This window comes from Dipodomys merriami, unplaced genomic scaffold (assembly GCF_024711535.1).
Source record: "Dipodomys merriami isolate MVZ:Mamm:240054 unplaced genomic scaffold, mDipMer1.0.p SCAF_1, whole genome shotgun sequence".
In the NCBI taxonomy this organism is placed as follows: domain Eukaryota; kingdom Metazoa; phylum Chordata; class Mammalia; order Rodentia; family Heteromyidae; genus Dipodomys; species Dipodomys merriami.
The window spans coordinates 99,025,295-99,052,698 of record NW_027202270.1 but is presented as its reverse complement, the minus strand read 5'-3'; the positions used below and the strand labels follow the sequence as shown (position 1 = coordinate 99,052,698).

The 27,404-nt window shown below is 41.4% G+C and overlaps 1 protein-coding gene and 1 pseudogene across 7 annotated transcripts in view; both read left to right on the top strand.

Moving 5' to 3' along the window:
• Positions 1–7,372: 7,372 nt before the first annotated feature.
• The window catches only part of Hectd1 (HECT domain E3 ubiquitin protein ligase 1), a 103,397-nt gene continuing 83,365 nt past the window's right edge, over positions 7,373–27,404 (top strand). For 3 of the 7 annotated variants that reach the window (XM_070026340.1, XM_070026365.1, XM_070026321.1), the window contains exons 1-3: positions 7,375–7,726; positions 8,969–9,129; positions 26,233–26,467. In XM_070026340.1, the coding sequence (XP_069882441.1) occupies positions 8,990–9,129; positions 26,233–26,467 (375 nt within the window). In that variant the 5' untranslated portion in view covers positions 7,375–7,726; positions 8,969–8,989. Of the gene's footprint in view, positions 7,727–8,968; positions 9,130–26,232; positions 26,468–27,404 lie in introns of all 7 variants that reach the window. The other 4 variants (XM_070026324.1, XM_070026347.1, XM_070026356.1 and 1 more) reach the window with 3 other exon arrangements.
• Positions 24,872–25,058, top strand: LOC138835551 (small nucleolar RNA U3; annotated as a pseudogene).

Genomic DNA, 27,404 nt, shown 5'->3' with positions numbered 1-27,404 from the left:
GAGGCAGAGACAGAGATAGAGACAGAGACAGAGAGAGACAGAGACAGAGAGGTAACTGGTACCTTCATCCTACCTTCTGACTGAAATGCTGATCTAAGGAATAGCCTGTACATATGAAATTTTCCAAGTTCCCTAGATGGAGAAAATACTTTTACAAAAGATATATCTCATACTGTTAGTAAAATATGCAAAGAACTTTTACAATCCATTAATTAGAAAATCAATCCTTGCCAGGTACCTGTGGCTCATGCCTGTAATCCTAGCTACTCAGGAGCTGAGATCTGAGGATCACCGTTCAAAGGTAGCCCAGGCAGGAAAGTCTGTGAAACTCTTATCTCCAATTAACCACCAGAAAATCGGAAGTGGCGCTGTAGCTTAAGTGGTAGAGCACTCTCCTTGAGCTGAAGAGCTGAGGGACAGAGCCCAGGCCAAGAGTTCAAGCCCCACAACTGACAAAAAAAAAGGAAGAAAGAAAGAAAATCACTCCTTGACTAAAAAACAAAATCCCCTCCCAAAATCTGACGAAAGACCTGAAGCCCACACAAAAACTTTCACATCAGCTCTCATAGCTGCTTCGTTCATAACTGTTAAGACTTACCAGTGAGGTTTCAGCTTAAGTGGTAGAATGTCTGTGGTGCAAGCGTAAGACCTTAAGTTCAAACCCCAGTACCGTTATAAAAAAGACATTAAGAAACAAACAGAATTTGGAAGCAGGGAGCTTAGCGTATATGCAGCGGTAAAACACATGTTTAGCATGCACAGGGGCCTAGGTTCAACCCCAGCACTAAAACAAAAGCAAACAAAAACTTTGGAAGCAATCAAGAGGTCCTTCAGTAGGCAGCTGGATATATCCAGCTGGTATATCCAGACAATTTAATGTTATTCAGCATTTAAAAAATGAGATACTAAAGCCAAAGAGGAATCTTTAGTGCATATGAATGAGCAAATGAATGAGCTGATCTGAAAGGGATATATGCTATATAATTCCAATTGAATGACATTCTGAAAAATACAAAAGGATACAGAAAGAGACATGTAGTTGACAGGGGTATAGGAAAAAAAACAGGAAATTTATTTGTTTATTTAATTATTTAGTTAGTTAGTTAGTTACTTGTAGTGGGGTTTGAGCTCTGGTCCTGGGTGCTGTCCCTGAGCTCTTTTGCTCAAGGCTAGCACTCTAACACTTTGAGTCACAGCACCACTTCAGGTTTTCTGGTGGTTAATTAGAGATAAGAGTCTCACAGACTTTCCTGGTCTGGATGGCTTTGAACTGTGTGAGCATCAGATCTCAGCTTCCTGAGTACTTAGGATTGTAGCTGTGAGCCACCAGTGCCTGTTGGGCAATTTATTTTTTATTTCAGGCCAGTCCTGGGGCTTGAGCTCCAGTCCTTGGCACTGTCCCTGAGCTCTTTTTGCTCAAGCCTAGCACTCTACCACCTGAGCCACAGCACTACTTCCCGCTTTTTCTGAGTGGTTAATTAGAAATGAGGATCTCTTGGACTTTTCCTGTCTGGTCTGGCTTCAAACCTCAATCCTCAGATTTCAGTCTCCTAAGTAGTTAGGAATACAGACGTGAGCCTCTAACACTTGGCTTATTTTTATTTTTATTTTGAACTTTATGTTTCAAAATTTCCTAAATGGGGCTGGGAAGGTGGCTCAGAGGTAGAGTACTTGACTTTCATGCATGAGGCCCTGGGTTCAATTCCTCAGCACCACATAAGCTGAAAGTGGTACTGTGGCTCAAAGTGGTAGAGTGCTAGCCTTGAGCTGAAGAGCTGAGGGACATTGCCCAGGCTCAGAGTTCAGGCCCCACAACTGACAAAACAAAACAAAAAGCTTCTGAGTAGCTAGACTTACAGGGGTGAGCTAGTTATACCAGAGCAGGCACACAGGCAATTTCAGGCAGTATACTTGCTTTTCTGTTGGAGACCTACACTTGCTAATTGAAGCTTTATATTCACTGGCAGGTGCCCTACTGCCTGAGCCATGCCCCCCATCTCGTATTCTGTGCACTTATAAAAGTGGATATATATCATTTTACATTGCTCTTAATCTATAGGCTGTACAATACTGAGAGTTAGCCCTAACATAAACTTATGGACTTGGATGATGTGTGGCCAGGTAGGGTCAGCATCAATTGTACCAAATATGTCTGGGGGAGGCTAAGTATACATGGGAATTCACTGAACTTTCCATTCAGTTTTTCTGTAAACCCAAAACTGTCTTAAAAAAAGGAAGCCCATTATTATTTTTTGTCAGTCGTGGGGTTTGAACTCTGGGCCTGGATGCTGTCCCTCAGCTCTTCAGCTCAAGGCTAACACTCTACCACTTGAGCCACAGCACCACTTCCAGCTTTTTTCTTTTTGCTTATGTGGTGCTGAGCAATCGAACCCAGGGCTTCATACATGCAAGGCAGGCACTCTATGCCTCCTTCCCAGCTCCCCACTTTTATTTTTTAATTTCATTTATTTATTTTACTTATTCATTTGCTTCTTTTTTTGTTGCCATTGTTAGAGACAGTGTCTTGTGTGGCCCAAGCTGGTCTTGAACTCAAAATCCTATTGCCTTTTCCTCCCAAATATTGCTATTACAGTATTTTTTTTTTTTTTTTTTTTGGGTCCGGTCGTGGGGCCTGAACTCTGGGCCTGGGCACTGTCCCTCAGCTCTTCAGCTCAAGGCTAGTGCTCTACCACTTGAGCCACAGCGCCACTTCCGGCTTTTTTCTTTTTGCTTATGTGGTGCTGAGGAATCGAACCCAGGGCCTTGAGCATGCAAGGCAAGCGCTCTACCACTGAGCCACCTTCCCAGCCCAGTATTTTTTTTTTTTTAAAGCTTGACAGGTGAATCTAATGTGCAACTAAGGTTAAGAACTAGTGGCCTAGATTCTTTGTATATATAATCTCCTTAATTCTTTTTTTTTTTTTTTTTTTGTCGGTCGTGGGGCTTGAATCTCCTTAATTCTTATGATCAAATTAGGTAGTAGTTTGGATAGTAGTAGTATAGGAGGAAACTGAGGTTTGGATGGGGTTAAATAACTTTCCCAAGTTAAGAGTTAGTGAGACAAGGGCTGGGAAGGTGGCTCAGTGGTAGAGCGCTTGCCTTGCATGCATGAGGCCCTGGGTTCGATTCCTCAGCACCACATAAGCAAAAAAATAAAAGCCGGAAGTGGTGCTGTGGCTCAAGTGGTAGAGCGCTAGCTTTGAGCTGAAGAGCTGAGGGACAGCACCCAGACCCAGAGTTCAGGCCCCATGACTGGACCCAAAAAAAAAAAAAAAAAAAAAAAAGAGTTAGTGAGACAAGAACTAGGTTTTCAACACTGGTCTGTTGAGTCTCCCACTCTTTCTGTAATAATTGTGTAATAACTCATATAATAACTGGTATGAGGAGGGCAAAGTAAAATATACTTGCCTAGGGCTGGGAAGGTGGCTCAGTGGTAGAGCGCTTGCCTTGCATGTCTGAAGCCCTGGGTTCGATTCCTCAGCACCACATAAGCAAAAAGAAAAAAGCCAGAAGTGGTGCTGTGGCTCAAGTGGTAGAGCGCTAGCCTTGAGCTGAAGAGTTGAGGGACAGCACCCAGGCCCAGAGTTCAGGCCCCACGACTGGACCCCCCCCAAAAAATATATATACTTGCCTCATGAAGTATTAATTTCTCAACCCTGGAAATATTACAGGGCTGTAAAAAAAAAAAAAACATACTTCAGGATGCCAGAGAATACTTCATTGATTTTTTTTGTTCTTTTTCAAAATGATAGAAGATAGAGCAAGTATCTATTTATTAATGCAAAATAAAGACTTGCTGAAATAAAACCAAACTAGTTTTAGTGTTAAATCTTATTTTGATTGTATATAAAAAGGAAAAAAACCTCAGAAGTTAAGTGGCTTGTTCAGGGTTTCACAGCTCAAACAGGACAAGTCTCACTCTTCATAGCTCACTTTAGCAAACTGTAGCCAATAACAACCATGGTCTTCTACCACTGGAAGAGACCAAGGGAAATGGTCTCTGACATTGCTCTAGGTTCTAGTCATAGTTAATGTACTATTCCAAAATTATAGACTACATATTCACATGCTGAGCCTCTGAGAAGTTGTGTATAGCCATGGACATTTCCAGTTCAAAGTTAAAGAAATGCCTATATTCTGTAGCATATATATACATATATATAAAATATATATATATATATATAACATGACAAATTAATGTTTGTGATACATAATGCCATATGAGTATGTCAGAGAGAAGAAAATTATAAGATTTAGCTAAAATTAATTCATGGTATATGACAGCTCATCAAATAAGACTTCAAATTTAGGTGATGAATATCTTCCTTTTAGGTCCTATGAGTGGATCCAGGTGACTTTATGTGTATTGAAGATCCTCCATGAAAGGGGGCTAATTCTGTTTCCTTCTCCCTAAGAGAAGCCCTCTGTAGATCTTTGTATCTATACCTGTCCACATGGTCTCCCTAATAGCTGGTGAGCTCTGACTTAACATCTGAGATGTAGCTCATAGTGTGTGTGTGTGTGTGTGTGTGTGTGTGTGTGTGTGTGTGTGTGTGTGTGCCTATTTGCTGGTACTGGGGCTTGAACTCAGGGACTGGGAGTAACTCTTTAGCTTTTTCACTCAAGGCTGATGCTCTTCCACTTGAGCCATACCTCCACTTCTGGCTTTTTGATGGTTAACTGAAGTCTTCTGGACTTTCTTGTCCAGGCTGGCTTTGAACTGTGTTCCTTAGATCTCATACTCTTGAGTACCTAGTATTAGAGGTGTGAGCCACCACTATCACTTCTTTTTGTGTGTGGGAGTGGGGAATCAAACCCAGGGCCTTGTGCATGCTAAGCAAGCACTCTACCACTTGACCCATGCACACACACTGCCCCCCACCCCCAGCCCTTTTGTATTTAAATTTTTTTGAGACAGGATCTTTCTAAATTTTTCCCAGGCTAGCCTTGAACCCTGGATTTTTCCACCTCCACCTCCAGGGTAGCTGGGATTACAGGATTACCTCTATACTTGGTCTTTACACAGCATTTTTGAAGCCTTTCAAGGCTTTTGTGTCCCCATGTTCCAAGAGTATACCTTCCAATATCATGTAACAAATGTTATGAGAAAGATAACAAAGACTGTGTGTAGAGATACTACCTTCTTCTAGACTTTTTGCACTTTTTAAATTGTTATTGTTAAGGTATTGTACAGAGAAGTTACTGTTTCATATGTCAGGTAAAGAGTACATTTCCTTTTGGACAATGTCTACCCTTCTTTCACTTCCCTTCAGTTTTTCCTCTCCTCTAGACTTTTTATAGTTTACAAAGTCTGAAGTCTACAACTTCCAGGACAGTACTTGGCCAAGAGCATGATTTTTAAGTTTTGGCATTATGTTGAAATATAAGCATGTAATCACTTCCTGGGTTTTTTTTCTTTACATGTATTTAAGTGTGCCTTCACCTGGATCTTTCGTGTTCTTTAGAACTTAGCTCCTTTTCCTTAATGCTCTGTTCTGGGATCTCATATATGAATTTCTTTTTGTATTTTGAGTTTATATGGGCTCAGGGTGTAGCCCAGTGGTAGAGCACTTGCCTAGAATGAGTAAGAACCTGGTTCAATCTCAAGAAACACACACATATAATAAATATATGATAATTACATATCATAAGTACATATATATATAGCATATGTCTTTAGAAAACACATAAAATCACAGGATTATTTTGATAAGGTTTATTTAAAGCACACTATAGTTACTAATCTTGGGGAAAGGAACGGAGTGATGCAGGTAGAAATGGTGCAGGAATAAAGAAAAACACACCGAAAAAATTAGTAAAGGAACTTAGTTCACTTTTCTTAACTTTTCCATTTTCTGTAAATAGCATAATCATTTCCCTAGCTTCCAGGTATTGTCTCTGCAAGGGCTGAAAACAAAATCACTTAAATTCAGATATATTGTCTTTTAAAATAGTTTGTACATTTCTTTCTTTTTGATTCTTACTACCAAATGATGGGGCCTTACTTTTTTTCCATATTAGAACATTACCAACTTCCAACTTCCAGCTGATATCCTTATGTATATAGTTATTTTCAGCCACTCTGGATGCTCTTGCCATATAAATCTTCTTTGGACTTATTTTCCATGTTGCAACAGCCTAATTTCTGCATCCTCATTCTTGGACTTTCTCCCTATAGCCCTGACTTTCTCTCTCCTATTGATGAAAGCTGGCTCTCTCCTTTTCTTCTCTCTTTTTGTATTTGTCCCCTCACTATCCACTGTCCTTTAGTGTCCAGTTCTTCAAGATCCAGAAAGAATCTAATTCCTCTTCTAAGATTTTCCTAGTAGTCCCAGCTTCTTAATACTTCAAGTGTTGCGTTGTGCCAAGATACTCTTGACTGGATTTGTTAACAGAAGACCTAGGGGACATATTACCTATCCAATGCAAATTGGGAAAAAAAAATTACCCAAAGCAAGTCTGGTTGTTTAAGGTCTCAGGTCTCAAATAGCATCATGAAGTATTCATACTGTTTTTGTTCAAAGGTAAAAAGATAAGAACACAACAGGGCCCAGCTTTACCTATCTAACAAACCAAGAGACTTCGTTTCTTGATTTAAAGGTATTGTACATCCTAAAATATCTGCAAGCAGCTGATATTATTCAAATATGTAAAAAAGCAGGGTGGGGGGGTGAAGGTCTTGGCCAGGAAGTATCTGTGGCCATAACCCACAGGAAAAGCAGCAGCAAGTCCACTCTCAGTGTTGTCGAGTACAGAGACGAGGGGGAACCCGCGTTTTCGCGTTGCGGGGGGCCTCAATTCTTCCACCTGTAGAATGGACATAAAGCCTAGCGGATACAGAACCCATTTGCCAGTCCTTGTAGAGAACAGCGGGGGGGATGCTGTGCCTCCCCTGGCCGAAGGGCGGCGCTGTTCCTCCCTCCGACGCCACTTCCGTGCGCGCGGAGGGAAGCTGGTGGCGGGCGCAGCAGGGGCGGGAGGGGTGGGGGGAGGGGCCCTCGGGCAGGAGCACAGGAAGTGCGGGACCCGAGCAAAAACAAGCGGAACGTGCGAGCACGAGGTTCGCGGGTGCCGGGGGCGGGGGGGGGGGGCGCGCTCCGACTGACGGCGCGGCGCTAGAGCCGGCCTAGAGCAGGCGGAGCCGTCGGCCGAGGAGCTCGAGGCCGCGGGGCCGGGGCGACGCGGCGACGCGCCGTGCCCGTCCGGCGCCCCCCTCCCGGGTTGGCGCCCCTGCGCTGTGGGTCGGTCGTCTCCGCAGCGCCTCAGGTGGCCGCCGGCAGGGTCGCCGGCTGGAGCGCGGAACTCGCTCCGCCTCCGCCGGGCTGGGCCGCCCTCGGCCGACTCCCCGCCCGGCTCTCGCCCGACCCTTCTCCCTTCCCCCTCCCGGATCGCGATGGACGCGGCCTGCCCCCGCCGCTGCCGCCGGCAACCCCGCGCGGGCCTCCCTCTGAACTGCAGGGCCTGAGGAGCCGCGTGCCGGGGACCCGACCTCCGCCGTCGGCCGCCGCCGCCGCTGCTGAGGGGAAACCTCTCGCCTCCCCCCCTGTCACCAGGTCCCCGCCGGAGGAAGGGGAGGGACGAGACGCGGCTTTTCCTGTGCCGCCTGCCGGGCTCGACCTGCGCGGCCTGCGGCTTCCTGGGAACTCGAGGGCCGCGGCCGGGCCTGGCTCTGCCCGCGGCCTGCTTTGGGAGCTGGACCGGGAGCAGTTTGGGACGCCAAGCCTGGGTAAGAGCTCGCGAGAAGGGGAGGTGAGAGCGCCTTTGGGCCGTCGGAAGGGCCAGGCCTCTGGGACCGAGATCCGGGACGCCCAGCGGCGGGCGAGGAGCGGGACCCGGGCGCGAGGGAGGTTAGCCGGGCTGCTGCCATTCCCCCCACCCCCACCCCGGCTTGGCCCCTTTGTTCGTCTCCCGGGGCCTCGCCAGAGGCGGGCCGGGTTTGCCGGTGCCGGAGCCCAAATTGGGTCCCCCCCTTGCCCTTGAGCAGGATCCGCCGCCGGGCGGGGAGCGGGGACGTCCTGCCGGGCCTCCAAGTTCCGGGCGCTCTACCTGGGGACTCGGCGCTCTCCCCTGCTCTGCCCTGCTCTCGGTGGCTGCTCCTCCTCCTCCAGAACTTCCCTCTTCTCCCGGCTCCTCCGCACAGGTTCGCGGGCTTCGTAACCAGCGCCTTTCCGCCCCAGCCAGGCTCGCCTGGGGGGGTCGGGGATGTGGGGTCAGCCCTTCTGGCCGCCGCCGTTGAGTGCCCACCGCGCCCCGCCGCTCGGGTCCCTACACCTGCAGCCGGCTTAGGTGAAACGGACGCTGTCCTTAGTTGAGGGCACTGAAACGAGAAGCCTTTGTAATGACTTTTACCTGCTGCCCTCCTCCCCCTCGTAAATGTGAGAGTTGAACACAATTTTATGAAATTGGAGGCAGAGGAGAAACTTAGTTTGGAGAGGAGTGGATCAGGTGTTTAAAGTCTTAACAAAATATTGGATCTGAGGCCATCCCTTATCTAAATACCAATTTTGGGTGGAGTGGGGAAGAAGTTGTTTGTTTGTTTGTTTTTTCTCCTCCTTCTGGAAGTGGGATGGGGAGTGGTGGGGAAGGGAGGCAAGAACCCAAAACTTTCTGTAGGTGTTCTTTGCCTTTTGGCACAGACGTGAGTGATAGCGGTAGTAGGACCCGAAGCTTGTTTGCCTGTCTTTGACAAAGACAGCTCTGGTTTCTGGCTCAGCAGCAACCTAATCAGCTTATACTTCTGGGCTAAAGTGGTTTTCGTTTTTTAGTGTATCAACATTAAACCTGGTGAATAAGGGCCGCTGAAAACTGCATTAAGCATTCTATTGAAACATACCTAGGAGTTTAATTCCTAGGAGAACACCGTGAAAATTTGGTACTTGCACATATAAAAGAAAAAAAAATCAAACTGAAACTCATTAGTTGTGGGCATTTGAAGAACTTTTTTCCCTTTACTTTTTTAAAATTTAAGCGAAGAGGCTTTTAAAAAACCATGGCAGATGTGGATCCGGATACCTTGCTGGAATGGCTACAGATGGGACAGGGAGATGAAAGGGACATGCAACTAATAGCCCTCGAACAGCTATGCATGCTGCTTTTGATGTCTGACAACGTGGATCGTTGTTTTGAAACGTAAGTACATTCCTTCATCTTTTCCTTTGGGGTTGCTGTAGTGACATCTGTTTTCAACCATGTGCTGACTTTAGTTTTTGTACGAACTTCTCTAGTGAATTTTAAGATAGCCTTTAGAAATTTTTCTGCAGTTTTGTTTTTCAGTTTCTTTTGAGAAATAAGAAGTGGTAGGTAAAGTAATACTGTTATTACATAAATGCATATTTTTTGAATGAGTGGGAATAAGAAATACTAAGATTAACTATTCATAGACCAGTTAAATCATTCTTAGAATATATTATAACTTGCGAAGATGTTTATTATTTTTAAGACTTTTTTTGTGCTCCTTCTGGGGCTTGAACTCAGAGCCTGGGTGCTGTCCCTGAGTGCTTTTTTGCTCAAGGCAACTGCTCCACTGCTTGAGCTACAGTTCCATTTCTGCTTTTTGGTGGCTAGTTGGAAATAAGAGTGTCACAGATTTTCCTGCCTGAGATAGCTTTGAACCCCAGTCCTCATATCTCAGCCTCCTAAGTAACTAGGATTACAGGCATGAGCCTTGGGTACTCAGGTGCCTGGCCTATTTTTAAAGCTTTTTCTATTGCATAAAACTGACCAAAGAATTAGAGAAATAATGGTTGAACATACCTTTTGAACAGTTCTTCACTAGTGTTAAGTCATATGATAGTGTAGTTTTGTTATGCATACCATGGGCTTGTTAATTACATTTGAGGAAGACAGAAATTGGCTGTTATACATGTAGCATACTTTTCTGAAAAAAATAGAAACATCTTGAATTTTGGAGAATTTAAACAATTTTATTCAGAGGATTTTTTTGTTTTTTTGTTTTTTTGCCAATTCTGGGGTTTTGAACTCAGGGTCTGGGCACTGCCCCCGAGCTTTTGCTCTCTAGCACTCTTACCACTTCAGCCATAGCACCACTTCTAGCTTTTTCTGTTCATGTAGTATTGAGGAATCGAACCCAGGTCTTCATGCGTGATAAGCAAGCACTTTGTACCACTGAGCCACATTCCCAGCCCTCAGATATTATTTTAATAGAGAATGTGTGCAAAAACATAAAAGAGCATTCATTGTGGTCCAGTAAGAGTAATCTTTCTTCTTGGTGTTATACAAACAATACTTAGTTTTTACTGTTCATAGTTCTGATTTCCATTAGTAAGTAATTATTCTTTGCGTTTTTTGGGAGGACCATACTGGGATTTGAACTCAAGGCTTTATTCTGGCTAGGCACTTAGCCTTGATCTCAGCCCAATAATAAGTAATTGAAAATACTGCTTCTGTATTTAATACCATTTTCAGATAACAAAAAATATTTGAATTATTGATCTAAAATTTGGTATAATTATCTTAACATCCTTGAGGTGAGAATTTAAAAACTGTATTATTTGCTAAATTGGTATAGTATTTTTAATTTTTTGTTGTTTTCTCCTGATTTTTTTCTTCTTTTTTTTTTTGTGCTTGTCTTGGGCTCGAACTCAGGTCCTTGAGCTTTTTTACTCAAGGCCAACAGTGCTCTACCACTTGAGCCACAGCTCCACATAAAGCTTTTGGTGGTTAATTGGAGATGATAAGAGTCTCACAGACTTTCTTGCCTGCACTGACTTCTTGCCCAGGCTGGCTTTGAATCAAATCTCAGTCTCCTGAGGAGCCAGGATTACAGGCATGAACTACTTACTGGCTCCCAGTTTATTTATTTATTTATTTTTTGTCGGTTGTGGGGCTTGAACTCTGGGCTTGGGCACTGTCCCTGCGCTCTTCAGCTCAAGGCGAGCGCTCTACCGCTTGAACCACAGCACCACTCCCGGTTTTCTAGTGGTTTATTGGAGGTAAGAGTCTCATGGAGGGGCTGGGAAGGTGGCTCAGTGGTAGAGCGCTTGCCTTGCATGCATGAGGCCCTGGGTTCGATTCCTCGGCACCACATAAGCAAAAAGAAAAAAGCCGGAAGTGGCGCTATGGCTCAAGTGGTAGAGCGCTAGCCTTGAGCTGAAGAGCTGAGGGACAGCGCCCAGGCCCAGAGTTCAGGCCCCACGACCGGACCCCCCCCCCAAAAAAAAAAATAAATAAAAAAAAGAGTCTCATGGACTTTCCTGCCCGGCTGGCTTTGAACCGCGATCCTCAGATCTCAGCCTCCTGAGTAGCTAGGATTACAGGTATGAGCCACCAGTGTCCGGCCCAGTTTATTTTTTTTATTTTAAATAATTGTTTAAATATTCTTAGAAGTTTATTTTGATAACAAGTTCCTGCAAACTAAGTTTCCAGATCAGTGATTGTAATATGTGTTATCAGCCCACTCTTGAAAAATCAGAATAGTTCAGCCCCTCAGTTGACACCTGTTTTAGCAAGATTTATAGAAAAATACAGTAGAGTTTTTATTCATATGTTTCATTAGAAGGTTCATCATTAACCTTTTGGCATTTTAAAAAGTCATCCTTAGGCCTAGGAATGTAGCTTTCTGGTAGAATGCTTGCCTAATAGTAGGAAGTCCTAGATTTGATCCCTAGGGCCATAGAGGGGAAAAAGTTATACTTGCCAGTCAAATGAACTATCATTTTATCTCTTCTGTTTAGTACTCATATGTAAGAGAATAAAAACTTTTTTTTGTTGTTAGTATTGGTAGTGAGATAGTCTCCCTTTATGCCTGGGTTAGACTGGATTGTAAATCCAGTCTATTTTTGTGTTTTCCCATGATGCTGAGATGCCACCAACCACTGAATGAGCTGGAGTATCAGCACTCCTCCTTCCCAGCCACGCACGTACTTCAAATCGTGTTCCTCCAGATCTCTGCTTGCTAAGTAGCTAGGATTAAAGGATTGAGCTACCTAGCCTTGTTGCAATTTTGTTGTTGGTTGTTGGATATGGGGCTTAAACTCGGGGCTTGGGTGCTGTCCCTCAGCTCTTTAGCTCAAGACTAGCACTCTACCACTTAAGCCACAGCGCCACTTCATCTTTCTGGTGGTTAATTGGAGATGATTTTCACAGACTTTCCTGTCTGGGCTGGCTTTGAACCGAGTTACTCAGATCTCAGCCTCGTTAGTAGCTAGGATTACAGGTGTGAGTCATCAGTGCCTAGCTCTTAATTTTGGTTTTAAACTTTAGTTTGCTTTTATCATTCAGGCAAATGTGTTCTTACTGTTGTAAGGAAAAATATGTCTCGGTTCCTTTTAAAACAGAGAAGCAGCATAGTGAAATGGTAGAATTGGTTGTAGAGAGTTGGCATCAAATTGTTAGTCTGCTTGTGTTACTTAGCCTCTTCAGAGCTCTACTTTTCTGTAAACTTCTGCAATCTTATTTCAGTGTGTTTGTGCTGAGAATTAGAGGAGACAATATTTTGAGTAAAATGAGCTACCTACTGATTGTATTACTAAATATTTAATTTTAAAGTTTTTTTTTTTTTGTTGTTGTTGTTGTTCGTGGAGCTTGAACTCTGGGCTTGGGCGTTCTCCCTCAGCTCTTCAGCTCAAGGCTACAGGTCTACCACTTGAGCCACAGCACCACTTCCTGTTTTCTGAGTGGTTAATTGGAGATAAGAGTCTTATAAAGACTTTCTTTCTTTTTTAATCCCATCTCCGAGGGTCCCCCCACCCCCACCCAATTCTCCTTTCTTGCCCTTTCTTTCCCGGGCTGGCTTTGAACCAAGATCCTCAGATCTCAGCCTCCCGAGTAGCTAGGATTACAGGCATGAGCCACCATGCCTGGCTTAAAGTTTATTTTATTTTTGTAGTATATTTCTTGAAGCAGTGGTTAATTTTAGAGAGTCTATAAAGTCTTTTAACTCAGTCAACAAGTAAAGCAGGTAAAAGATGATGTACGTATTTTGGATATTGGAGAAAGTCATATACACAATTTGATTTCATAAGGCAGGTAGCCCTTTGTTTTGTCTAAGAAAACGAAAGATGTCCATATACTCAGATACAGTTTACCTGGTTAGCTTGTATTAATAAGTACATCTATTTAATCTGGAAAGGCAGGTAGTGTAGAACTTTCTGCAGTGCTTCTGTTAATGCCTCAATTTATTGAGGTAATGCTTCAGAAAGTGGTTTCAAGATTAGTTGTTTGCGATGTCTTCCTAAGTGTAATATGAGTAATGTGAGTTGTTAGCTAATGAGTACTTTTGCTTTCATATCTAAATAGATGTTGATCATTTATATTTAGAAGTCTATCTGGGAAGATGGCTCAGTGGTAGAGTGTTTGACTCCCATGCATGAGGCCCTGGGGTTGATTCCTCAGCATCACATAAACAGAAAAAGTGGAAGTGGTGCTTAGCTCAAGTGGTAGAGTACTAGCTTTGGGCTGAAGAGCTCAGGGATAGCACCCAGGCCCAGAGTTAAAAAGCCCCACGATCGACCCAAGAAAAAAAAAAGTTTCTAAGAAATTATAATTTTAATTTTGAGAACACAAAGGGTGGTAAGTAGCAAAAAGTTTATTCTGCTTTCCTATAGTCTGTCATTTGATTCCCTTGACAGAGAAAGCCATCATTCATTATTTTCTAGTGTGATCTTGAAAATACACCAAGGAAGACTGTCCTGAGTTTGTATTCCAAAGCTATTGAGCAGCACAGTGTTAAAAATTTACTGTTTTATATTAAACTAAAAGTTAGAAATAATATTGGTATTAGTGACAGGTATTAAAATAATATGGACATCTTTTGCTTTTTTAGACATAATCTTTTGTGTATGTGTGCTGGTTCTGGGGCTTGAACTCAGGGCCAGGATTTGGGTGCTGTCCCTGATCTTTTTTCCTTTTTTTTTTTTTTTTTTTTTAAATTTTTAATTTTTTGCTGGTCTTAGGGCTTTAACTCAGGGCCTGGACTCTGTTCCTGAGCCTCCCTGTGCTCAATGCTAGGGCTCTACCACTTGGCTTTTTCTGAGTACAGGTAGTTTTTATTGGGGATAAGAATCTGATGGACTCTCCTGCCTGAGCTGGCTTTAACACATGATTCTCAGATCTCAGCCTCCTGAGTAGCTAGGTTTACAGGCATGAGCCACCAGTGTCTGGCTTTCCCTGATCTATTTTTTAAAAAGTTCAAAGCTAGTGCCCTACTGCTTGAGCCACAACTCTACTTCCAGCTTTTTCAGTTGTTCATTGGAGATAAAAATCTCAGACTATGATGCCCAGGCTGGCTTTGAACCACAATCCACTGATCTTAGCCTCCTGAATAGCTAGGATTATAGGCATGAGCCACCAGTGCCCAGCTTTTTTTAGTTTTATTTATTTTTTGTTCTTTTTGGCAGTGTTGGGGTATTAAATGTATATACTAGACAAGTACACTGAGCTACATATCTGTCCCTCAAATTTGTCTCAAAAGCATAGTTGGGGGTGGTATTGTGGCACATGCCTAAAATCCCAGCCCTCCAGAAGCTGAAGTAGGAGGGGGATTGTTAGTTCAAGGGCAGCCTTCGATATTGATGACACCCTATCTCAAACAAAACAAAAAGTAAACCATACCAAATAAAACATTAGTTAGGAGGGCTACAATAGAAAGAGATGAAAAAATAAAAATATTACCTGCCCTTGGGAGAATAGATTGCAAGAAGGTAGGACCAAAGGAACAAATTCTGTAGTTTTGTTAGTTATGAGTTATACAGATAATTCTATATGTTGACATAGGTTGGCAGTGTACAGTATCAGAATAAATATAATAAAAGTGGTAAGAAATGGACATTGTCAAAATAGATTGTAACTATGAAATTTGAACAAAGAAACTATTGAAATTGTTTTGGGGAGCAAGGAAAGAGTGATAGAGGAGGTGAGATTGATTGGAACATTATTACATGTTAAAACCTAACAATGAAGGGCTGGGGAGGTGGCTCAGTGGTAGAGCACTTGCCTTGCACGCATGAGGCCCTGGGTTTGATTCCTCAGCACCACATAAGCAAAAAAGAAAAAAGCCGGAAGTAGCGCTATGGCTCAAGTGGTAGAGTGCTAGCCTTGAGCTGAAGAGCTGAGGGACAGCATCCAGGCCTGGAGTTCAGGCCCCACGACTGGACCCAAAAAAAAAAAATATATGTGGATTCTGAAATATCAGTGAACTTCATGCTCTATTACATTAAAATCTTTGTGGGTTTTTTTTTTTGTACTTTGAGTAGATGTCTTAGTCATATTTAGTTTTATAGGAGCTTATACTTGTCATGTGGAAAATACTGTTACACTGAGTTAATTATACAGATATTCTATATGCTGACATAGGTCAGTATACAGGATTAGAAATTGACATTTGACCAGGCACTGGTAGTTCAGTGCCTGTAATTCTAGCTACTCAGAAGCCTGAGATTTGGATATTTGAGATTGAAAGCCAGCTTAGGCAGAAAAATCCACTAGAATCTATCTCCATCTCCCAAATAACCACTAAAAAACTGGGCTGGGCCGGGCACAGGTGGCTCATGCCTATAATCCTAGCTACTCAGGAGGCTGAGATCTGAGGATTGCGGTTCAAAGCCAGCCCGGGCAGGAAAGACCGTAAGACTCCTATCTCCAAACCAGAAAACTGGAAGTGTCGCTGTAGCTCAAGTGGTAGAGCGCTCACCTTGAGCTGAAGAGCTGAGGGACAGCGCCCAGGCCCAGAGTTCAAGCCTCACAACAGACCAAACAAACCCAAAAAGCAAAAAAACTGGGCTGAAGAAATGGCTTAAGTGATAGAGTGTCTAGCTCAACAAGCAAGCATAAGGTCCTGACTTCAAGTGTTGGTGCCAGCAATAAATGAACAAACTATTCACATGTGGCAATGTGACTAAAGATTATTGAGATGTTATCAAGCCTTGGTGGCAAATATATTTTCCAAAATTTATTGATTTGTTTGAAAGCTTGAATGTTTTCATCGAAAACAGTGTAAGGTGTTTTACAACACTGTATATTGTGTTTTTCTTGAAGTGAAAGGCATACTTGACTTTTTTTTTTTTTTTGTCGGTTGTGGGGCTTGAACTCTGGGCCTGGGTGCTGTCCCTCAGCTCTTTAGCTCTATCACTTAAGCCACAACGCCACTTCTAGTTTTCTGATTTTCTTGTAGTTAATTGGAGATAAGAGTCTCACAGACATTCCCTCCTGGGCTGCCTTTGAACCCTGTTCCTCAGATCTCAGCTTCCTGAGTAGCTAGGATTACAGGTGTGAGCCACAGGCGCCTGGCTTTTGACTAATTTTGACTAATTTTTGAGACAAGATATCTTGTCTATAAAATTGGTTGTTTTTTTTTTTTTTTTGATGCTCTTTCAAGTAAAAAATGGTGTTGCAAGAAAATAGCTGCTAAGTTAACTCTTAAATAGTCCTACAAATATGTTCCCCAGCCATAGCCATCGTTATTTGGCATGCATTAGTATTTTATACTTATTTCTCATTTCCTTTAAGGAGAATACTACAAAATAAATAAAAGAGTTGATAGAAGCCTAATTTTGTTCCATCATCAAGGTTATTTGGTGAAACTGGCTTTTATTTCATACTAGTTTTTGGCAGTGAAGAAAACAATTGCTAGTGCTTAGTGCTACAGTCTTGATTCATGCCAGCTTACCAGCAATTTCATCCATGATTGCTTTTGCATAGTTAGTTTACATATCAACTCAGGAAAGTGACTCAAGGAGAGAGAGAAGGCAGCCATGTTGAATAGTAGAGAGAGGTCAAGTAGAGTGAAACAGAAAGGTGTCATTTGTATTTTGCCAACATTCTCAAGATGATTGATCTTAATGAGAGCCAAGTGGATTGTCAGTAAGGGGCAGATTAAAATGGGTTGAGAAGTGAATGGGACTGAAATAAGATACATGACTTACGTAAAAAAGGTTTTTTTGAGGAGTATTAAAAAAGGAACATGGACTTTTATTCTCTAAAGATCAAAGAACTATGATAGAGAAGGAATAATTAACAGTTCAGGGATACTGAAAAACTGAGAACTAGCATGTGTTTAAACTGAAGTGTTTCCCTTGTATTGTTGCGGATCTAACCAAGGCCTTGTGCATGCTAGGCAAGTGCCTTACCACTGAGCTACATTGTAAATAATGAGAATTGCCTGGGGCTTTTGTTAAAATGTATATTCTGATGTGTTGGTCTAAAGTGCATTTCCAGTATGCTCCTACACAATTCAGAAAGTTGTTTGTAGCATATCGCACATTGAATAGCAAGGCTCCCATCTATTGGTAGAGAGATTAATTTTCTATAGAAACGGGTGTAGTTACTTTGTTGAAATAAGAGGAACGTGAAGAGATTAGGTTTGATGGTAAAAAGTTGAAGAGGTTTCAGTTGGATAACCTGTATTTTCTCCCTGAGGTAGTACTAGTAGGCTTGTAACAGATATGCCTTTATCTTTGCTAACTGTAACCAAAGTTGTAATTTTAACATACTGATTTGATTGTACCATTCTCCTTTAAAAAAATCTTTTGGATTTTTTAATTTAATGAGTTAGATTTAAATGTATTAAAAATTATTCTTACATTCTCACACATGACTATTATTTTAGTATACTTTTGAGTTCTTCACTAGAGTGTAATACCACTTTTTTGTGTGTACGTATGCAAGTCCGTATGGAACTTGAACTCAAGGTCTGGGCCCTGTCTTCCTGAGCTTTTTTTCCCAAACCTAACACTCCCACTTGAGTCACAGATCCACTTCTGGCCTGTTTTGGGGTATCTTAATTGGACATAAAAATCTCCTGGACTTGCCTGCTCAGAGTGGCTTCAAAACACAGTCCTCGAATCTGAGTCTCCTGAGTAGCTAGGCTTAGAGGTGTGAGCCACCAGCACCTGGCTTTAAAAAAACAAACAAAAAAAAACCCCCAAACAACTATGTTGTTATAAAGGTGACATACTTGTGTACAGAACTTTTTAGACAATGTCACCCCTTTCCTTGTTTTCTCCCAGTTTTTCCCTGCCATCCCTGCCCATAAGTTGTATAGTTAGTTCATTTTGAATTTCTATATTTGTTCCCCCTTTGTCCTTCCATTTCTGTTTTTTGTGTGTGTGTGTGTGTGTGTGTGTGTGTGTGTGTGTGTGTGTGTGTGTGTGTGTGTGTGTGTGTGTGTGTGTGTGTGTGTGTGTGTGTGTGTGTGTGTGTGTGTGTGTGTGTGTGTGTGTGTTTTGTTTTTTGGGTTTTTTTTTTTTTTTTGCCAGTCCTGGGGCTTGATCTCAAGGCCTGGGCACTGTCTTCTGAGCTTCTTTTGCTTAAGCCTAGTATTCTACCACTGGAGCCACAGCACCACTTCTAGCCTTTTCTGTTTATGTGGTGCTGAGGATTTGAACCCAGAGCTTCATGTATGCTAGGCAAGCACTCTACTACTAAGCCACATTTCTGTATTTCTGTGCCCTCCTCCCCAAACCCTCCCAAACACAGGTAAAGGAACAAATAAGACAAAGAGAAAACAAAAACAGCAACAAACAATAAATATTCTCTTATATGGTCAGAGGCACATAGACATAGGGCCTTTGAGTTCTTCCCCTAAGAATATCCTTCTTTGGTCTCACTGTGTGTGAATACCTAGATTTCTATATACTGGGGCTTGAATTCAGGGTCCTTTATTTTTTTCACTTAAGATTGGTGCTTTACCACTTGAGCCTTCCTGTTTTTTGGTGCTTAATTGGAAATAAGATCTCAGACTCCTAAGTAGCTGAGATTTTAAGTGTGAGCCACTTGAACCAGACTCATCTTCCTTTTGAGTTTGTGTGCGTGCATGGGTATGTGCATGTTTGTGTGTGCACATGCACACACACACACACACACACGTACATGAAGATCCTGAGTCTTGGACTCAGGGCCTGGGTGCTGTTTCTGAACCTTTTTGCTCAAGGCTAGCACTCTACCATTTTGAGTCACAGCTCCACTTCCAGCTTTTTGATGGCTAATTGGAGGTAAGAGTCTCATGGACTTTGCTGCTGGAGCTCTGGCTGGCTTTTAACCGTGATCATCACATCTCAACCTCCTGAGTAGCTAGGATTACAAGTGTGAGACACTGTCCTGGCTTTTTTTGAGTGTTATATGCTCCACTAGCATAATAATTCAATGAATTGCTTAAACATATCAAGACAAAAAAAGGGTGACATTGATTTAGGTATATTTTATTTATAAACTGCTTTGTTACATGATACCTTCTTTGTACAACTACTTAAATATAATAATTTTAAAAGAAAAAAACTATCATTAATTTACGTTTGTATTTCGGGCATGTGCATGTGTCCGTGTGTGAGTGCATACTTCAGTTCTGGAGCTTGAAAACTTAGGGCCTGGGCACTGTCCCTGAGTGTTTGTGTGTATATGTGTTCAAGGCTAGTGCTCTACCACTTGAACTACAGCTCTGCTTCCAGCTTTTGGGTACTTTGTTGGAGATGAGAATCTCATGGACTTTCCTGCCCAGCTGGCAAACCGCAGTCCTCAGATGTCAGCCTCCTGAGTAGCTAAGATTACAGCCATGAGCCATTGGCACCTGGCTACTTTAGTTTTTTAAATGTAGGAAGAAAGAAGTACTTCACTTATTATTTAAAAATATCTGAAAGATAATGTATCTTTTTTTTAAAGTTAATTTTTTTTTAAATTGTGAGTTTTTGTACATCTTAGCTCAAGATCAGATGATGTCTAGAGAAGGCATGTGGCAGTCACAGTACAGATAATTAGAAGGCAAAAGATTGATACAATCTGAAGAGAAAACAATACAAAAAATAATACCATTTTCAGGGAAATTCTTTTAGGATCTTCATGAAACTTGGTTCTTCTTGTTTTTGTTCTTATTTTAAGGTACGTGTACTTCTTGCAGGGAAAGTTTCTAAATATGTTATTGCAAATAGCGTTCTGGAAAATAGTACCTAGATTTAAAGATCTTTTATACTCTCATTTATGTGGTTAAGTAGATTGCCAATATACTATCCATGAAGTAGCAATAAGTGAACTGTGATATATCGAGGGACAACTATTGAAAGCTGCTACTTCATGGATTTTCACCTATGGCGGGGGGTCTCTGGAATGTAACTCCTACGATAGGTGAGGGATCACTGTAATTCTGGTTTCCTTATTAAGTTATTTTGGGTAAATTGATATTAATAGCACTGGGTATAGTATGTAGAAATAATTTCTATTATATAAAGAGTAAATATTTTTAAAGGTTAAAAATTAGAAAAATTATATATTAAATTTTGTGTTATTTTGGCATTATTCAGTGATTTGCAGTTTCCTGAATAGTTAGGATTATAGGCATGAGCCACCGATGTCTAGCACACTGTTTAAAAAAAAATTTTTTTTTTAAACTGGGCACTGGTGGCACAGCTGTAATCCTAGCTATTCAGAAGGCTGACTTGTAAGGATTACAGTTCCAAGCAGCCAAGCAGTAAAGTCTTTGAGATTCTTATCTCCAATTAACCTCAAAAAGCCAGAAGTGGGACTGTAGCTCAAGTGGTAGAGGGCTTGCCTTGAGCAAAAAGCTCAAGTGCAGTACCCAGGCCTAGAGTTCAAGTTTCAGTACTGGCAAAAACAAACAGCTGTGTCTAGGATCTTACAGACTCCACCCAGGTTGACCTTGTATTCATCCCTCTATCTTCCTTTCCTTAGAAACTGGTATCATTACTATGTACCACCTTGTCCAGTACATAGGTTGACCCTATTATATGTTGTGTACCATTTGTAAATATATTTTTCTATCTCTATATATTGAATATCATGAATTCACCAAAATATCTCCACTTCCAATGTGCCACTTCAGTTTCATGTTTTGTGTTTCTGTATTTGTAAGTCCTTTTTATTATAGTAAGAGAATTATCCTTGATCTGTTTATTGGATCCATTCTCTTTCACAGTGGTCCTTTTTACCTTGCTCAGGCACTGATACCATGCCAGAAGGAACATGCTTTTCTCTTTGGATACTTTCCTCATCACAAGTGCCAGATGTGTATGCCTCTGGTATTTCAGTAGACTAAACAAGATTTTGAAGTTAGCTCAGAATAGGGTTATAAAAGAGGAGGTGGAGAGAAGTGGGAAGATTTAGTATATACTCTGGAGAGTTTAATTGATGGGATTTGTCTGATGGGATGTATAACATTAGGAAAATAGGGGGAGAAATAAAAAATGTTTCTTAGGTTTTAAGTCTTCCTGGAAGCTTGACATTTACTGTAATGATAAATTGGGAGTGGAGTACAGATAGGTTTTGTTTGGAATATACTTACTTTATGTTTAAGATTTGTAATTTTAAATGGAGCTAGCTATGGTAAGTTAGACCACTTTGGAATTATTTTGTAGTGTGTGGATGAGATTTATTACCATCCTGTATAAATTGAGGGATTAGTTAAGATAAGTGAAATAATACAGAAGAGTTGAAAAAGATTAATCGAGGAGTCAGGCTAAAGGAGGAAAAATCAGGGGAATCGAGAAAATTATAGAAAAATTACACAATACTAATATTAGACAGTGGAAGAACAGGTTTTATTGGTAGCACTGTGCTCATTGAAAATTGACAACCACAGCCAGGCACTGGTGGCTCACGCCTGCAATCCTAGCTACTCAGGCGGCTGAGATCTGAAGATCACGGTTCAAGGTCAGTCTGGGCAGGAAAGTTCATGAGACTTTTATTTCTAGTTTTTCACAGAAGAAGCCAGAAGAGACACTGTGGCTAAAGTGATAGAGTGCTAGCCTTGGGCACAAAGACGCTTATCTCCAATAAACAGCAAAAACCAGAAATGGAGCTGTACAGGGGTCAAGTAGTTGAGTGCTGGCCTTAAACTAAAAAGCTTAGGGATAGTGCCCAGGCCCTGAGTTCAAGCCCCAAGACTGGCAAAAAAAAAAAAAAAAAAAAACTGTTTTGGCATATATTTATTTATTTATTTTTTCTTTTTGGGTCTGGTCATGGGGCCTGAACTCTGGGCCTGGGCGCTGTCCCTCAGCTCTTCAGCTCAAGGCTAGCACTCTACCACTTGCCACAGCGCCACTTCCGGCTTTTTTCTTTTTGTTTATGTGGTGCTGAGGAATCGAACCCAGGGCCTCATGCATGCAAGGCAAGCGCTCTACCACTAAGCCACCTTCCCAGCCCTGTGTTTTGGCATATCTTTGAATATACTCAAAATATCTTCTCACCTTGGTAGCCTCCTAGCTACTCAGGAGGCTGAGATCTGAGGGTTGTGGTTCAAAGCCAGCTTGGGCAGGAAAGACTCTTATCTCCAATAAACCATTAGAAAACCGGAAGTGGCACTGTGGCTCAAGTGGTAGAGCCCTTACCTTGAGCTGGAGAGTGCAAGGACAGTGCCCAAGCCCAGAGTTCAAGTCCCACCGACTGACCAAAAAAAAAAAAAACAACAACAAAAAACAAAATACCTTTTCAGAGTTAAAAGGGTAACTCAAGGGTTAGAAAAAGAATTTTTTTCTTGTTAATAGCCCAAAGTAAAACAGCGATTTCATATTCCAATAGTTCATGAAGGTGGGGCACTCGTGCCTCATGCTTGTAATCTTGGTTACTCAGGAGACTGGTTCTGAGGATTGTGGTTTGAACTCAGCCCAGGCAGGAAAGTCTGTGACACTCTATCTCCAGTTAACCACCAAAAAAGCTGGACGTGGAGCTGTGGCTTAAGTGGTAGAGCTCTGTCCTTGAGCAAAAAAGGCCAGGGATAGCTGGGCGCTGGTGGCTCATGCCTGTAATCCTAGCTACTCAGGAGGCTGAGATCTGAGGATCGCGGTTCAAAGCCAGCCTGGGCAGGAGAGACCGTGAGACTCCTATCTCCAATAAAACCACCAGGAAACCGGAAGTGGCGCTGTAGCTCAAGTGGTGGAGCGCTCGCCTTGAGCTGAAGAGCTGAGGGACAGCGCCCTGGCCCAGAGTTCAAGTCCCACGACCGGCCAAAAAAAAAAGGGATAATGCCTAGGCCCTGAGTTCAAGCCCCAGGACCAACACCCCACCCCCACCCCAAACACACACGTTCATTAAGCTTTCATTATACTTTCAATATGTAAACCATCTTAATTTTTCTCTTAAAACTAAACAAGATTAAACTGGAAACTTTTTTTCTTTTTTGCGTGTGTGCCTGTCCTGGGGCATGAAGTCAGGGCCTGGGCACTGTCCCTGAGCTTTTTAGCTCAAGAACAGCACTCTACCACTTGACCCCTGTTCAGCTCCATTTCTGGTTTTTGCTGTTTAATTGGAGATAAGAGTCTTAAGGACTTTTCTTCCTGGGCTGGCTTCAAACTGTGGTCCTTAGACTTCTTAGTAGCTAGGATTACATGTGTGAACATTTGGCACCTGGCGACCAAATTTTTTTTTTTTAGTTGGAAACTCTCTGCCTCTCCCCACCACTCCCATTGCTAAGGATCAAACCCAGGTGCCTTACTTATGGCAATTAAGAGTTCTACCACAGACCATTGAGCCTACACCTTCATATGTGTTTGTTTTAAATTGATTCCTTAATTATCCTTGTTTGAGACTCTTCATTTTTCTGGAGGACACAGCAGGAGACATCATTATTCCCAAAATTAATAAAAACTTATTTTCACAGGCAATGCAGAACATTTAAAATATTTCTCTTAAAAACTATTTCTTGATACTTAGTTTTTGTAATTCATAAAAATGAGTATGTTTTAAGTTTTGATATAATCATACTACATCTAGGCTTGTCATTTGATGTGAGGACTATCAATATCAGCTTTTTTTTTCCCTCCTGGAGCTTTAACTCAGGGCCTGGGTGCTGTCTCTGAGTTTATTTCTCATAAGACTAGAGCTGTACTAATTGAGCCACAGCTCCACTTCTGGATTTTTGTGGTCTGAAGCCAGCTCAGGCAGAAACATCCATGAGACTGTGCCCAGGTCCTGAATCCATGCCCTAGTAACAGCACCCCCACACCCTAAGAAAATAACCCAGAAAACAAATATTACAAAAAACCTGTCCACAGTCTCTTCTAGTTTATTTTATAGACTATATTACATATTTACTGCATGTGTAGGGATCAACAGTGCTTAAATATTCTGATATTCTAGGAAGTATTATCATCTTACTAGAGAACTATTGGTGAGGTCCTGTAATCTGTTCTCAAAGCATTTTTTTAGTTGCCAGGCCTGGGTTTTGAGCTCAGGGCCTACGTGCTTTCAATAAGCCTCTTTTGCTCAAGGCTAGCTAGCACTCTACCACTTGAGCCACAGCTCTACTTCTAGCATTTTTTGGTAGTTTAGTGGAGGTGAGCATCTCAAGGTTCCTGCATGGGCTGGCTTTGATCCTTGGATCTCAGCCTTCTGAGTAGCTAGGATTAATAGGTGTGAGCCTGGCTGCATTTTTTATTTTATTTTCTTTGTTGATTGTGGGGCTTGAACTTGGGGCCTGGGTGCTGTCTCTGAGCTCTTTCACTCAAGGCTCTACCTCTTTGAGCCATAGCTCCACTTCTGGTTTCCTGGTGGTTAATTGGAGATAAGAGTCCTGCCCAGGCTGGTTTTGAACTGCAAGCCTCAGATCTCAGCCTCCTGAGTAGGTAGGATTACAGGTATAGCCACCGGTACCTGGCACCTTTTAAAATTTTGACAGCATTATTATAAGTAGTTATACTGGCTAGGGCCTGTAGATACAGATCAAGATCAAGGGGTAGCAAGTTTGAATCCCTGAGTACAACCCCAGTACCATCAAAAACCAAAATCAAACACAAAACAAAATAAAAACTTGAAAAGTACAATGTCAGAGATTGCCAGGGTTTCTGCCTAATAAAAAGGACCTGTATTAAATCATTGAATGAAAGAAGTTTTCTAAAATCTTTGATAAATGTTCCTGCTGCTGGACCCCTGATTTTAAATCACATATCATATATTATTGAAGAATAAAGCGAGGAAGTCTGTACTCTTATGGATCATTTCTGTAGATTGTTGCTCGAAGAGTTTCTCTAATGTAGAGTACTGGAAGACATGAGGATATCTCGCCTGAGACTGAAACCATTTCTTTTTTTAGGGCTTTGCTTCACTGCCAATTGATGATTGCTATTTTCCCTTGGGAGAGTCAGAGGGAAAGAACACTCTAACATTAAAAGGAATAATAAAAGTGAAAAAACAGATTTAGAGATACTTGACATTTACACAGTTACTTTTTAAAAGTTGCTAAAGATTTGAGAGGTGCTCCCTTGCACACACTTGAAATTTGAGAGGTGCTCCCTTGCACACACTTGAAATTGGAGGAAAAAATAGGCCTAAATGTTGAACAGTATTGTATTTGTTTTATCTGTAATTGTAGCTTGGACTATGCAGAAATGGCAAAAAGAATAATGTATTTAATGTAAATACATTCCTACTAAGTGTAAGTTGTGATCTTTGGTATTTTTATATGTTGATAAAAATATAGGGAGTCTCATTGATATCTGAATGATTTTGCTTTTGAGAAAACTATATCACACAGGTATAAATGATGGGTATTGATTATTCAAAGGAGAGAAAGGGAGCTAAGTTAGATTAGCATTGGGCCAGATACTTAGCTAAGTATTTATAATGTAAATAATTTAATCTTTCTAACTATCATATTAAAGTAGGTATTATTAATGTATTGTCTTTGCTATACAATGGAGGAAATAGGTTTGGAAGGGTCATATAGATGCTATTCTCTGTGTTATCTCAGTTTTGAATACCTTAAACCAGTGTTTGTTTCTATAAAACATGAATTAAACAGTGTACCTGGCCTTAAAGGGACTCTTCTGTAAGCAAAGAAATAAATCAATAAATTGAAACTGTGTGCATTTTATATATATAAAGTTTAGGAATGTGGAAGTACCATTTCACTATTTGGGATATTCAGGCAAGTTTTTATAGAGTAGTTGGTGTGTAAGTGAAGTATTGACTAAAATAATTTTTTTTGAACCTAGTTTCAAGTTAATGTTGCTACATATATATATATATATATATATATATATATTTGTTTGTTTTTTGGTGGTACTGAGGTTTGAATTTACTGTCTTTTGCTTGCTAGAAAGGAACTTTACCACTTGAGCCTACCAGCCTAGTGCTGCTACTTAAAATTGTTTGTAGCTTAGTATTTTCAGCAATAAAATTTGTATGAGAGTATTATAGTGGAAGTCAAAACAGTGTAAAAGTATTGCCTAATAAACATTCAGATATAGTATTGAGTGAAATAAATGTTAAAAAGCTTTTTTATCTTTTGTTTTTTGTCTAGTAATACTAGATGTAATATGATTTCTTTCACTATAGGTGTCCTCCTCGCACTTTCTTACCAGCCCTCTGCAAAATTTTTCTTGATGAAAGTGCTCCAGACAATGTGTTAGAGGTGACAGCTCGAGCCATAACATACTACCTGGACGTATCTGCAGAATGCACCCGAAGGATTGTTGGGGTAGATGGAGCTATAAAAGCACTTTGTAATCGTTTGGTTGTGGTTGAACTTAACAACAGGACTAGCAGAGACTTAGCTGAACAATGTGTAAAAGTGAGTATTACCATGCAAAAAACTAGTTGGATCATATATGTCCTCATTCACCCTAAAAGTTTTATTTATTGGTCCATCTGAAAATCACAGAATGAAAAGTATATTTTACTAAAACAGAATTCTTCCTGTCACCAACTTTATTAAGAATAATTGTGAACAATTGAGATCACAAGCCTTTTGATACCAAAGAAGGTCCCATAGAGCTTAGGAAAGAAAATTTGTGAGCTTAGGAAAGAAAATTTGTGAATGAAAATTTAAAGGTTACTGATAAGGTCTTTGGTGCTACTGGTAGTCATTAACACTTGACGTAGCTTATTTATATTTTTGCCAAGGTTATTTTGTCTGATACTAGTAAGAGTCCCCTTAAGAACAAATACTAGTCACCCCTGCCAGGCATCATTTTAGGCCCTTTAAGAGTATTAACTTGGGGGCTGGGAAGTTGGCTCAGTGGTAGAGCGCTTGCCTTGCATGCCTGAGGCCCTGGGTTCGATTCCTCAGCACCACATAAGCAAAAAGAAAAAAGCCGGAAGTGACGCTGTGGCTCAGGTGGTAGGGCACTAGCTTTGAGCTGAAGAGCTGAGGGACAGTGCTCAGCCCCAGAGTTCAGGCCCCACAACCGGACCAAAAAAAAAAAAAAAAAAAAAGAGTATTAACTTGGAAATGGTGCTCTGTGGCTCAAGTGGTGGAGTGCTAGCCTTGAGCTGAACTGCTGAGGTACAGCACCTAGGCCCAGAGTCCAAGACCCATGACCAACAACCAAAAAAAAAAAGAGTATTACACTCATTTAATCTTTGTGACAACTGTACATTTCTATTTAATAATTTTTTTTTATAAAATCCAGTATATTGAAGTTAAATACTTGTTATACAGGCAGCAAATAGCAGAGCCAGAATTTGAAAATTTGAAATTTGAAGATAAGGATATCTGGTTCTAGGGC